The following is a 14,371-nucleotide window of genomic DNA, read 5'->3' as shown; positions in this document are numbered from 1 at the left end:
TTATTAGGGATTTTGACTTCACTTAATTTTATCCAGTTTATCCTATTAATTTGATAATCAATTTTAATTATTCAAGAAAGAGAAATAACATTAAAATCGCTAATAAGCTCTCTCGATGTTTTATTAGCTATTTTAACCCAATTTAATTACCCATCTCCTAATAATGCAACCAAACATAGATTAAATCATTAAGTTTTTGTGATTATTAAGGGATTCACAAATTAAGGCCTTTAATTTTATGAAAATCTCCCACGAGTCAAATCATCTAACTCTCGTATCAAGTTATTATTCCCATGAAATTTATTACCCTATTCATATTAAAACCCTTCTCTCGATAGTGATTAATGAAATAGATCAATAAAAGAGAGAAACTCTACCTGGAAGCATTAAGATTAATAATAAATTTTACTTGAATAAAGAAAATCAAATCCAATATTATAAATTGGAGTTGAATTTAAGCTACATTACATCCCTAGTAAAAGAATTAGTTCGACATAGTAAATAAATTAAAAACAATTAAACTTGTAAATAATCCTATAATGAATACTAAATAAGAAGAGAATTTATAAATAAAAACTAGTCGACGATTGGCTTGAGCGGCTTCCTTGAATCTTGGCGCCAATTGGAATACTTAAGTCTTAAAGAGAGAGAAACTGTGTAGAGAACAATAGAAAAAAGAAAGATGGAATATACAATCGATAATAGTTATGGCTACTCTCTCTCTCTTTATATAGACTGTTTGAAATGTCTTCGTATTTGTTTAGGAAAGTGAATCTCTATTGAGGAAGAAATCTTTTGGAGGTGGAAATTGTTTAGGTTTTGTACTTCCTCCCAATTAGGACTCTCTTAACGTCTAAATAGGACTCCAGCTTTGATAAGGCACGTCCCACAATATCTTCATGTAGGCCATGCAAGCAACACGAGCTTAGTCTGAAATCTTGGCCCAAGTTGAACTATGTAGAGTAGCATGGGGGTATTGGGTAGCATGCCTTGGGTGTGCTACTTGCTGGAAGTTTTTAGCAATTGATCCTCTCTTGTATTTTTGACTGGTTTCCTATAAAAAAATCATACAAAATTCCTCAAGATCAAGTGGGATATGATTCAAGGAAACTTTATTGAAAAACATAAATATTTTAACTAAAATAAAATAAAATAAATAAAAATTAAAAGAAATCCTAAAGAAAACTTAATAAAAATAACTATAAAAATAAATAGGAGACGTACCTCTATCAGGAGGGCAGCAGATTGTGCCACCACGACCCTATAACAACAATAGAAGACCTCAACCTCCCGTCCGCACATTGCGAGATTACACAAGTCCTTCTCTTAATGGAGCCACCTCAAGTATCACCAAGCTTAGGGTGGAAGCTAACAATTTTAAATCAAACTTGCAATTATTCAAATGCTTTCCACCTCAATTATATATGGAGGCTTGCCCAGTGAAGATCTTAATGCCTATATCACAAATTTTCTGAAGATTTGCGATACATTCAAGCAAAATGGAGTTTCTGAGAAATCGATAAGATTGATACTATTTCCTTTCACTCCAAGGGATAAAGTACGGTCTTTGTTACAATCATGCTCTGTTGGAATTTTTACTACATGGGAGGAACTAGCCTAAAAATTTTTGGCGAAATTTTTTCCATCTTCAAAAACCACAAAGCTTCGCAATGAGATAATAACTTTTGCCCACCATGATAAAGAGAGTTTGTATGAAGCTTGGGAAAGATTCAAGGACCTACTAAGGAAGTGCCCACATCATAGCTTACCCAAGTGGTTACAGGTACAAACTTTTTATAATGCATTGTCTTTATCCACAAATTATTAACAATATAGAGAATAAGAAATATCAATACGCTTCCACTAGGATAAATTCATTAGACAATCTTATTCTCTATAAACTTTACACATAATACTCCATTAAAATTCACAATACTGAGGCAAAAGATTATATTATTCAATTGAGAGAAAATTCTTAATAATATACCATTAGATATTCATTATATTTCACAACCTCTAGGAAAACACAACTTTCATATCAAAAGTTAGCATTTAAGAATATGTCAAATAAATCAACAATATCAAAACAAAATACTTTTGAAAGAACTAATAGTATAATAATAAATTCTCATACTCAAAGTTTATCCATTCTTTATAATTTGATATGTGGTTAATAAACTCATTTTAGATCACATCAATTCACAAATTACAATGCGAATTTATGAAATTTTTTTTCAGTCACTACAACTTGAGCTTGACTTATTTATATTCATTCTCACCAAAATATTATAGTTTAAAAATAATGAATTACATTCTCCCACTAAACTTGAAACGAAAATTTATTTATTTTCTCTCTTTGACATAGGACTAGATAAATATATCCATAAACAAAAGTTTGTGTAATGTCCCATTTTTCTATGTCTGACATAGTAAGTTGTGACATCCTATTGAATCGAGTCGTTGCTTAGAGTCGAGTCGGGCTGATCCAAAACCCGGTTCGAGCCATTAGAGTCCAGAGTGGGGTAGAATGGGATGTAACTGAAATAAGGAGAAGAAGTGGACTTACTTGAAGGAAACAAAAAGATCAAAGTATAAGGATTAGGACTTGCTTGCACTAAAATATAAAGCTTAGGTATTAAGTTGTAACATATTGACACTTGAGGTACCATTTGGTAATTTTCACATAAAAATCATTCATATTTTGGAGATGTACCCATGAGTTCCATTTCATTTTCATTTCTTCATCCTTATCTTCATCTCCTTCATCTACTTTACTCTTCCACCTTTTCTCCATCTTCTTCTTCGTTATCTCCATTAATGGGAGTTAAGCATTAATTCAACTTCTATTCTATCCAAGTAAGTAAACCTTCTTGAATTTTATAATTGAATCATTTGGTGATATTTTTAGAGTATTCATAATAATTCTTATGTATAGGAGAGGTGAGCCAAAGGTAGAAGGAAGCTAAAAAGAAGAGCTCAAGCTTTTTGGAGTGAAGGTGTGCTATCTCTTTTAGTTTAATTAATTTCCTTGCATGAAAATTTGTGTGGTGTGTTGATAATGAGAATATATGTTGCTTAATGTTGAGTAAGAAGACTGAAAATGGTGAAAAAGCATGAGATGAAATGAATAAATGAAGTAGATATTGAGTTCATGCTGAAAAGGTTTTGCTGGAAACATAACCAGTAAATTCACCATGATTTTGACCCTATTTAATGATAGAATTAGGAAGTGTCATAGAAGAGATATTTGTTCCTCTATGTGTTAGCTTTCAATGGGTTTTTGAATCACCCAAATCGGAGTTATAAATTGAGAGATATGACCAAAATAGTATAGACTGCGCAGGCTGAAAACACGACGCGCGCTTGCGAATCTTGCCTGTAAACTCTCTGACTCTCATTTTGTGCTTCTCGCGCTCGTGAATTTCATTGCACGCTCGCGAATCTCACCTGTAAACTCACTGACCCTCATGTGTGCTTCTCACGCTCGCGACTTTTCATGGCGCGCTCGCGACATGTGTTTGGATGCTCATTTAGACCTCTTTTTCTATGCAATTGTATTCCTTTGCTCAACTTGTATGCCTCCAATCATTTTAAAACAAAAAGACAACATGAACACATGTATAAACACAAAATGCAAGCATGCAAATGATGTGAAACTAACATGACACAAGTTACCCGCTTGGCGAGACTATCAGCATACAGGTAAGCAGTATGGTTTATGAAATTATGAAGCAGCTAATATGCTTTTGTTTTATATATTGACATACCACTAATATGCTCCATTGAGGTTAGGTAGAAACCACTTAGATAAGGCTATGTCGCGACATAGGATAGCAGATCTGCGCCCCATACAATTTGATACTCCGGCTACAGGCCGTTGAGTGGATATGATTATATAATGGCCATAGCAGCCCAGTCATACAGTATTCATACAGTTTCATATAGTTTTTCTTATCACTTCGGTTTCACTATAACCTTATGGAGCTATACAGTTATATTGACTACAAATTGCATAATCATACAATATAATGAGCAGCAAGTAAGACAATAAAAATATAAGTTATGTGTTCTTACATGTTTATTTGTTTAATTCATACAGCATAATGAACAACTAGTAAGATCATGATAGTATCATGATATGTGTGATTAAAGGTTCATGTAAAGGAGTTATGAGATAATTAGAACTAAATTATTTATGTTATGAATTAGAAAGTATTCTTTGCTAGAAAGATATATTTATGTTGAAATTTACTGATTCTATGATTATCAATGCTTTTATGAAATTTGTATTTTAAGTTAGTTGTCATCGCACTTTGTTAAGTATGTGAATTATGAGCATCACTGAGTTTTATACTCAGCGCGTCGATTTTTATCACGCGTAGGTTGAAGATCATGGTTGCTACTTGAAGACTTGAAGAGTACTATCAAAGCAGAAGTGACTAATTTGGTCATAGTAGATTGAGAGTTGTATAATTAAGAATTATGGCATATATAATTATTAAATTTGTTAGAGCTTATGTAATTGGAAATATAAGTGAAGTATGTAATTATTTTGGCGTAAGTATTTGGAGATAAGAATAATACTTATGAAATGCTTGAATATGAAATATTTTACAATAGTTGGTATGATTAGTTCATGAAGACTTGATATAGATCATGAATGCAATTAATTGCTGGATATTAAATGCTATTGAGGATTCATACAGTTATGACTATATATATATAAAGTGTTATTATGTTTTGATGATTAGTTGGAGATATTGGAAGTTTGGAGTTTAATTGGGAGTGTTTTGTATTCATATTTAACATACAGGATGATATCAGCATGACAGGACATAAGTTCAACCAGATTGTAGCGTCTCGGCTCGGTTAATTCGGGTTAACGGGTGGACCAGGAAGGAATGTTATAGTTTGACTATCTGAAATACCACGTACAAAACAACATGTGTCAACTTTCATAATTGAATTCATTAAAAATTCAATGTAAAATGTCTAGAAAAAAATTTAAAAAGGCTTACCAAAGAAAACCAAGTCACTTATATATATATATATATATATATATATATATATATATATATATATATATATATATATATATATATATATATATATATATAACTTTAAGAAACCAAAATGTATATATCTCAATCACCAAAGTTACCATTTTTCAATATCACATATTTTATAAATATTTATCAAACAATTTCAAATATTTCATAATCTTAAAATATTTGCATAACTCAATATAATATTTCAATTAAAGGTATTAAATCCAATGCAATAAAGATATAAATCATCATTTGCATAAAATCCATATAAAAATATATTCTAAATCATTAAAACCATTATATTCCCAAATTAGAAAATAAAGCACCAAGATAAGCAAGTTATTTATATCACTGCAAATTTTTCATCGCAAGTTTTTAATTTGAGTTTATTTCCTTTAATTTTTATTTGAGTTTATATAGAATTTCACTATATATATTGACAATTTTATTGCTAAAGAGCACTTGAATATATATTGTTATAACATGCACAATAATTTTCAAATATTATCCACCTAATTATGTTTATCCTTTTCGAGAAAGTATGAAGACTAAGTTAAACTTAAATTCACAAAGAAAACTCAAACACTTGAATTTTAAATATCTTTTCTCAAATATCACATCTAGTGATAAAATTATGCACAACTCAAAACTCATTAAGAGTATATATATATATATGATCTTAAAGCAATTACCAAAATAATCAAGAGGTCAGTCAAAACATAACAATATTATCTTAAAATATTTTAAGAAAATCCACAAGAAAAGAATATAACTTTTAACTCTATAATAATATTATACTTCATATTAGCAAACTCAATAATAAGAGTATGGTAGTCTTATTCAATATAAAACACCCAAAAATAATAAATTTATTAACATATGGCACAAAAGCCTTAAAATCATAATGTGTTTTAAAAACAAATCTCATTGTAAAATAAGACCAAACACTTTACAAGAACAATCTCATTTAGTGATGGGAAAACTCATAAGTGTACGAAATCGCAACAAGTAATAAAGAATGAGTAGAGTATCATTTCCACGATGATTGTATACCAAGTACCAAAATTGTGTTAAGCTACTATTGTTTAAACGACAATAAGAAGAATATATTCTAAGCATTTAAATTAAAGGAAATAAAAAGAGAATAAAAAGAAATCAAACAAGAATATTTGATGAAGAGAAATCAAGGATTAAAAGCTACTAGGAATTTTGACTTCACATAATTCTATCTAATTTATTTTATTAGTTTGATAATAAATTTTAATTGTTCAAGTAGGGAAAATAACCTTAAAATCGCTAACAAGCTCTCCCGACGTATTATTAGCTATTTTAGTCCGATGTAATTACCTATCTTCCAATAGCGCAATCAAACATGAACTAAATTATTAAGTTCTATGGTTTGTTTATGAATCTATAACCTAAGGTTATTAACTTATGAAAACCTCTCATGAGTCATACCATATAACTTCAGCATCAAGTTATTATTCCAATGTAAGTTATTACCTCTTTCATATCAAAAACCCTTCTCCCAATAGTGATTAATGAAATAAATCAATCTAGGGGAGAAACTCTGCTCAGAAGCATTAAGTTCAATAATAAATTATACATTGAACAAGGGTCTCTTGACTCACGCTCCCATGCTCACTCATTTTCCATTGGTTTATTCCAGAAGACTAGGGTCTCTTGACTCACTTCCCACCTACCGCTTCAACAGAATATCTGGTTCCTTCTACTCAACCTGAGTCTATGCCATCAACTACTCCTCAGTCGGACCTTGACCTTCCCATTAATCTTCGAAAAGGTAAACACTAGTGTATCTATCCTATTTCTTCCTTTGTCAGTTATGATCATCTTTCTTCTTCATCTCATTGTTTTATAAGTAACCTATACCCTGTTTCTGCCCCTAAACTATTGTTCAAGCTTTTTCCTATCCTGGTTGGCGTGCAGCAAAATGAAAAAGGAAATGGTCGCCTTAGATGCTAATGGTCCTTGGGATCTTATGCCTCTCCTTGGACGTAAAAGAGCTATTAGTTGTAAGTGGATTTTCACCATTAAAGTGAATCTCGATGGTCTAATGCTCGTCTCATGGCTCATTTAGTTACTAAGGGCTATTCTCAAATTTATGGATTTATTTACTCTAGCACTTTTTCTCCTGTAACCAAATTTTCCTTCATTCAATGTTTATTTCTTTGGCAGCTACTTTTGATTGGCCTTTACATCAGCTAGATGTTAAAAATGCCTTTCTTCATGGAGATCTTCAGAAAGAAGTTTAAATGAAGCAACCGTCAAGCTTTGTTGCTCAGGGGAGTCGGGTAAACTGTGCAAACTTTGCAAATCGCTTTATGAGAGTCCTCGAGCTTGGTTTGGTAGATTTTGCGAGGTGATACACCAACTTAACATGCAGAAGAGTACTTCTGATCATTCTGTATTTTTCAAAAGTACTAAGACTAGTTTGATTCTACTTGTGGTTTATGTTAATGACATATTTATTACAAGAAGTGATTCAATCAATATTATATCACTCAAGTCATTTCTTCAAACTCAATTCCAGACAAAAGATTTAGGATCATTAAAGTATTTTTTGGGTATTGAAGTGTCTAGGTGTAAGAAGGCATCTTCTTATCTCAAAGTAAGTATGTCCTTGATTTGCTAAAGAAAATTGAAAAGTTAGGTGTCAAATCATGCAGTGCTCCAATAACTCCTAATTTGCAACTTACAACTGATAGTGAGTTATTTGATGATCCTGAAATATATAGAAGATTGATAGACAAATTGAATTATCTTATGATAACACGTCCAGATATTGCTTACTCTGTTAGTGTCTTAAGCCAATTTATGTCTTCTCCTACTATTAGCCATAACTTGAAAGGTAATCCAAGTTATGGTCTCCTTTATAGTAATCATTAGACATTTGGACATTCAGTGTTTTGCATATCCGGATTGGACAAGTTCAAAGGTTGATAAAAGATCAACTTCAGGTTATTGTGTCTTTGTAGGTAGAAACTTGATATCATGAAGGAGCAAGAAACAAAATATAGTCTCTCAATTAAGTGTTGAATCAAAATATCGAGCTATGGCATAATCTGCTTGTGAAATAATTTGGATTCATCAGTTGTTAGAGGAAATTTGTTTTAATTCATCCTTGCCTACAAAGATATGGTGTTATCATCAAGTTGCTCTTTAAAATGTATTCCATGAACGAACAAAATATATTGAGATTAATTGTCATTTTATTTGTGAAAAGATACGACAAGGTATTATCTCTACAAGGCGAGTCAAAACAACTGAACAGGTATGAGATATTTTCACGAAAGCTCTAAATAACTTCGGGTTGACTATCTTTGTAACAAGTTGAGCATAATTAATATCTATGCTCCAACTTAAGGGAAGTGTTAAGGAAAGTTTGAATCCTATTTGTATATAGCATACTCTTAGAGATATATTCCTAAGTAGTCTAGGAGTTAAATTCGTGAATAGCTTGAAACAAGTAAATTTTACCCTTAAATTTTACCCGCACTATGTTGCGGACTTATTACCACTCACTTCTTTAATATTATTTTATTATTTTTTAAAAATTATTTATATATGTAAAATTATATTTGATTTTTACTTGAAAATTACATTTTATTAGTGTAAAACTTATTTCATAAATACATCTAAAATTATTATAAATAATATTCAACATATTGTACTTAATTCATATCAAGTTTGAGTCCTCTCCATTGTAAAATTTATCACCAATTTGCTAAATGTTTTCAAATGGGAGGCCTATCATGTTCTGTAATCCACAAAGTTATTCCGGCTATTGACCCTCTCATTTTTTTTAAAACAAATATATATTTAATATTAGTTTTTATAAAAAGTTAGAATTCATATTTACTTTTCTTTTTATTTCTTCAATTTCTACAATAAAAATTATTGAATTTATAGGAAAGTACTAATTTTCATATGTACTTCTAGAATTTTTCAAAGGGAAAATTATTATTTTGTCCCTGAGGTTTGCCATAATTATTTAGATAGTCCTCGACATTTATAAATATATTTATAACGTCCTTGAGGTTTGCCACCGCCATATTAATTGGTCCTTCCGTCAAAAAAATACATTTTTTCCGTTAATTTTGAGAAGAAAAGACTAAATTATCCCTTGGAAAAATAATTATTTCTTCCCTGAGGTTTGCCATAATTATTAAGTAGTCCCCAACATTTATACAAATATTTATAATGTCCCTGAGGTTTACTTTCGTCATATTAATTGGTCCTTCCATAAAAAAAATGCACTTTTTCCGTTAATTTTGAGTGGAAAAGACGAAATTATCCTTTATAAATTTTCATTGACATTATTATTAATCTCTTTCCTCTAAAATACCTAAAATTCACATTTTCACCATCTTCCTCAACCCAACGCGATCTTCATTGCCACCACCGTGTCTCTGTCAAATATCATCTCCATAACCATAATTTGTCAGTAATTTGTCAAAAGTCTGTCAATAAATTTCAATTTCACATTAAGGATTTAAAAACACAAAATAGGCATAAGAAAAGAAATCTATAAGGTAAAATTGTGAAGATAAAATTTATATACAAAGAAAAACACTTGGCAATTCACTCACAATACCATACATTGACCAATGGTTGAAGGCAGTAAAAAGGGCGAAGGGTGGTTGCGACAAAAATGGGTTGAGTGTGCGACCCTTTAGAGAGAGAAATAGGAAGAGGATCGATTTCGTTGGTAAACCTAAAAAATCCCTCGGTAAATATTCAAAATTTCATCAATAAATTATTAACCCTTGACAACAAGTTTTGTTTTGTCACGAAATCTATCAGTGAATTTACCGACTGCAAACGGTGGTCAGTTACTTTCGCGCACTGCAAGTTTGTTCTCCGGCCACATTCTATTGGTAAATCAGTCAGTTGTCTCATTAAAACTCCCACTATGCCTGGCACAATATTTTTCCACCAAAACTATTCCCTCAGTAACTGTAGTCGGTATTCCATTGTTAACTTTTCATTATATTTTCTTACTTTTGTAGTAATTTTTTCCTCGTCTTTTCTCGATATTCCATCAAAATTTATCGTTATAAAAATATGGGATGATATTTGACTACCGTATTAAACTACAACCTGTATTCCTCTATTATACAAGGAGTTAATTAACTATTTGGACATTTCTAAGAATTGAATCCAGGATCATCAAAAATTTATCCGGTGTAGGTTTCTATAAGATAACCTTTTGGGTTGATGTTAGTCCTATTGACTAATAAAATTTCTCATTTTTTTCTAAAACGCATTGCTTTTTAATTAGAATGTATGTGTTCCTCGTACTCACTTATATCTCAAATATGTATTTCTTTTGCAATTTAATGTAGAAATAAAAATCAATTTGACTCACTGAATTTGTATAAAGGGATTAAAAGGTTTCCCTAAATTTGCTTTGAAAAACAATGAATTGATTCAATTTCATATGATTGAAAATATCAACTAAATTAAATCGAAAGGAACATTTTTAATCCTTCTATATAAGTTTAGAGGCTAAATTAATACAAAATGTCAAATTCAACCCTTTTAATCTTTCTAAATAAATTGAGGGACAAATTAGACTTTATTCATTTAATGTATTACGTTTCCAATTACAATATGTATCTTTAAAAAGAAAAACGTGCAGTCGAGGAAAATTCAAAGATGTGTTTAAGGAATTAAGCCACAAAAGGTTGCAAGTCCTAACCGAAGGAGATAAATTCAAATTCATGCCAACTAATTTAAATATAATCAATATTAAATTGATATTAAGTTAATAAAAAATATGAAACCTAACCAAACTATTATTTTACATAAAATTAAAATAATAAATGTGATAGCTATAATACAATATTGACATTTATATCGTAGGATCCATTAGCATGATTTTCATAATCCAAAGTCAAAAGCCTCCTAGCATTTGAGTTGGAGACTTCCTCAGAAAATCATAAACAAATAAAAAAGGTCAAAATCTAAAATTTTCAACAATACTTCATATTAAGATGTTGCTTTTTCCTTAGTAATTAAGTTAAATTATCAAATTATTGTTTTATTTTTTTAATTTTAATTTTAAATAATAATAATAATAATAATAATAATAATAATAATATTCATTTGAGATATTTAATTAAACTAATAATAAAATAATAAAGTAGAAGAAGAATAATAATTATGGAGAAGCCAATGCATTTGATTTAGCTTAATTAACTGATTCATTATAAACATTTCCTTTTGCTTAATATTAATACTATAAATAAACAAATACACATGCAATCAAAACAATCAAATCATTGCACACCAACACATAACTTCTGTTCGGCAAAATTAGCTATTTTAGTAGCGTTGAACTGTTCGAGTAGTTAATAATTATTTTTTTTAAGATAAATAGTTAATAATTGTTTGAGTAGGTAAACCTTACGCGTTGATCTTTTATAACATTATCTCAATTTTTTAAAATTAGTTCAAATGTTATATTATTAAATATTATAAAAAATATTATTTAACATTTTATTCAAAGTTATTAAAAACTTATTGGTCAATACAGTAATAGTCTAATATAGATACATATACAATTTGATAATAGATTTAAATTCAAACCCAATTCACAAAATTGAAAAAGAAAACGCAATTAATAATAATAATAATAATAATAATAATAATAATAGTTGAAACATATTCTCACGGGTTATGTTCGTTTGATAGTAAGCAAGGAACAAAAACAATTGACAAGATGTATGAGAACCATGTGCCTGTCCCACACCAAATTATTAACTCTCTCTCCATGCCCTGCCTGAGTTGTCCGTACAGGGACACTAGTTAAAGAAGTCGACAAGGTTAGCTAAAGAAGGAAACCGAAACGTAACAGGTGCGGGACCCACTCTCGTTGGTTTTCATTATGGGGCCCACACCAACATTAACATCATAGCGTTCATTGCCATACCCGCCCAGACCAGACCAGACCAAATCCCCCGCTATGGTAAAATCATTATTCCTTTATTTAACACCACCACCACCATCACCGGTGCTGCCGCTACAACCCCCACACGTGGATCCATTAATTCTCCCACGTGAGAGTGTGGGACCCACGCTTTCGCAACGGGCCTTTAACTTTTATTCTCTCCCCGTTTTTATTAGTGGATTGTAGCGTCTGCTTACGTGGCGCAACCACCAAGCATTTGATACGTGGCAGATATACCGCCCTGTCAGTTACTTCATCAATTAATTTTAAAATTTTAACTTAAAATAAAAGATCCAGTAAATTTTGGTTGTATTGTAGTAAATCGCGCCTTTTGGTTTTTGTTTTGTTTTACAAACCTAAAATAGGTAACACCGCAGATCTTGTAATTGCCCCTATAAGTTTGTTGTTATTACTTAACCAAAACCCAAAAGACAAAATCTGCCACTGTAATTTCCTTCCTACGTAGACAGATTTTATAGATATATAAAGTAATAAAAAATTATATATTATATTTAAATATGTGCTTTCTCTCTTTATAAGTATGTCTTTTGACTTTCTCTCTCTCCTTATAACCAAACCTAAATAAACCAGGAAAATCCTCTTTGTGCCTTCTAGTGGCCACCTATATTGCATGGTCATTGCTCTCTCTCTCTGTCTCTCTCTTTTAAGGCTCATCTCTTTCTTGTTCTCTCTAACCGAAAGCAAAGCAAATAGATCATACAGAAGCAAGGAATATAACAACTTTCATGGCAGTTGAAGCTCCGCATATAAACCTCTTCCCTTCTTCACAGCTAATCGCTAATAGGTACTGTGAAAGTTTTTCTTTTATTTCTTTTTCCTTTCTCTTAATGGGTTTTTATTATTTTCTTGTTTCTTGACATGGTATTTCTTGTTTTTTTGCAGAGATTTCAATATTTACGATACCCAGATGGATTCTGGTCTTGGTTTCAATGAAACAATGCCAGCTACGACAATTTTTCCTTTCTATCAGTCTCTTGTATGTGATCCCATTTTGGCTAAATCATCCATGAACAAAGATGACAGTGGACTCACTTACAATATTCCCGCTCCAAGAAAAAGGGCTAGAGATCCAATCAACGATTTGGATTCTTTTGCAGTTTCTCAGAAGAGCAAATTTTCTTTTATTGATGAAGATATCCTGTCTCAGATCCAAAACAACCAATCTGAGATGGACAGCTTTGTTGCTGAACATGTAAGTTAATTTTACCCTGTTTGGTTTCCACAAAGTGATGGAGAATAATTCTTTTTTACTTTGTTGCTGATATTTTGGTTTTCTTTATTGTGTTTGGTAATTCCAGACTCAGAAAATAAGAATGGAGCTTGAAGAGAGAAGAAAGAAGCAATCAAGAATGTTGGTATCAGCAATTCAAGAAGCAATAATCAAGAAATTGAAGGAAAAAGATGATGAGATACAAAGAATGGGAAAATTGAATTGGGTTCTTCAAGAAAGAGTGAAAAGCTTATACATAGAGAATCAAATTTGGAGGGATTTAGCGCAAACTAATGAAGCCACAGCAAATTCTCTCCGAAGCAATCTCGAACAAGTCCTGGCGCACGTTAGCGAGGAACGACACGTCAGCGGTGGTGGTGCTATGGTAGCAGACGACGCAGAGTCTAGCTGTGGGAGCAGTGATTATGGGAGGCGGTGCACGTTAGCAGAGGAGGAAGTGTGGGCGAAGGATAAGGTGGCGGTGGGGGTGAAGGATAACAGGATGTGCAAAAAGTGTGGGGAGAGGGAATCTAGTGTATTGTTGCTACCATGCAGGCATCTGTGCCTCTGTACATTTTGTGGGTCCACTCTGCTCGGCACTTGCCCTGTTTGTGATTCTGGGATGACTGGTAGTGTACATGTTAACTTGTCCTGAAATTTTAGGAGAAAAAAAAATGATACTTGTTGGAAAAATATTTAAAAAAAAAAATAGATCACTGAAAATTTTTTCATTATTTAGTGGCTTCCATTATTTAATTTTTATTTTTTTTATGGATGATAAATTAGGAGAGTGGCCATAAAAGATCTTTCAGTCGCTTTCCTTCCCTTCAAAACTTTTCCTTTTCTAATTTCGCTTTTGGCTGAGACCAAAGCATCCAACTTTACTTTGAAAAACTCTTTGTAGTTCTGAATGTGAATCAACAAATTCATAGCTATACCTATTTTTGTTCTAAAATTATATCAATAATAATAAATTTAGTTCTAATTAATAAAATTCAAATGTAATTTTAATTGTATTGAATCAAATTAAATTGGTAGATTTTTCAATATTTAAAAGTGGAATTATTTGATTAATTGAAAAAAATAAAATCTCTCTTACAGGAAACCATTGAAGATTGT

At 31.1% G+C, this 14,371-nt stretch overlaps 1 protein-coding gene and 1 non-coding gene across 2 annotated transcripts; one reads left to right on the top strand and one right to left on the bottom strand.

Moving 5' to 3' along the window:
- Window positions 1–1,660: 1,660 nt before the first annotated feature.
- On the bottom strand, window positions 1,661–1,767 carry LOC119369316 (small nucleolar RNA R71). The gene has a single exon (XR_005176995.1). It is a non-coding gene; the product is annotated as a small nucleolar RNA R71 (small nucleolar RNA).
- A 10,822-nt stretch (window positions 1,768–12,589) lies between these two features.
- Window positions 12,590–13,986, top strand: LOC105648149 (BOI-related E3 ubiquitin-protein ligase 1). The gene is made up of 3 exons (XM_012234451.3): window positions 12,590–12,826; window positions 12,925–13,234; window positions 13,341–13,986. The coding sequence occupies exons 1-3, from the start codon at window positions 12,768–12,770 to the stop codon at window positions 13,905–13,907; spliced, it is 936 nt and encodes a 311-aa protein (XP_012089841.1). The 5' UTR covers window positions 12,590–12,767; the 3' UTR covers window positions 13,908–13,986.
- The last annotated feature ends 385 nt before the right edge of the window (window positions 13,987–14,371 follow it).

Source organism: Jatropha curcas, chromosome 10 (genome assembly GCF_041381405.1).
Source record: "Jatropha curcas cultivar XTBG-Jc1 chromosome 10, XTBG_Jcur_1.0, whole genome shotgun sequence".
NCBI lineage: Eukaryota > Viridiplantae > Streptophyta > Magnoliopsida > Malpighiales > Euphorbiaceae > Jatropha > Jatropha curcas.
The sequence above is the reverse complement of the archived record's forward strand: the minus strand, read 5'-3'. Positions and strand labels throughout refer to the sequence as shown.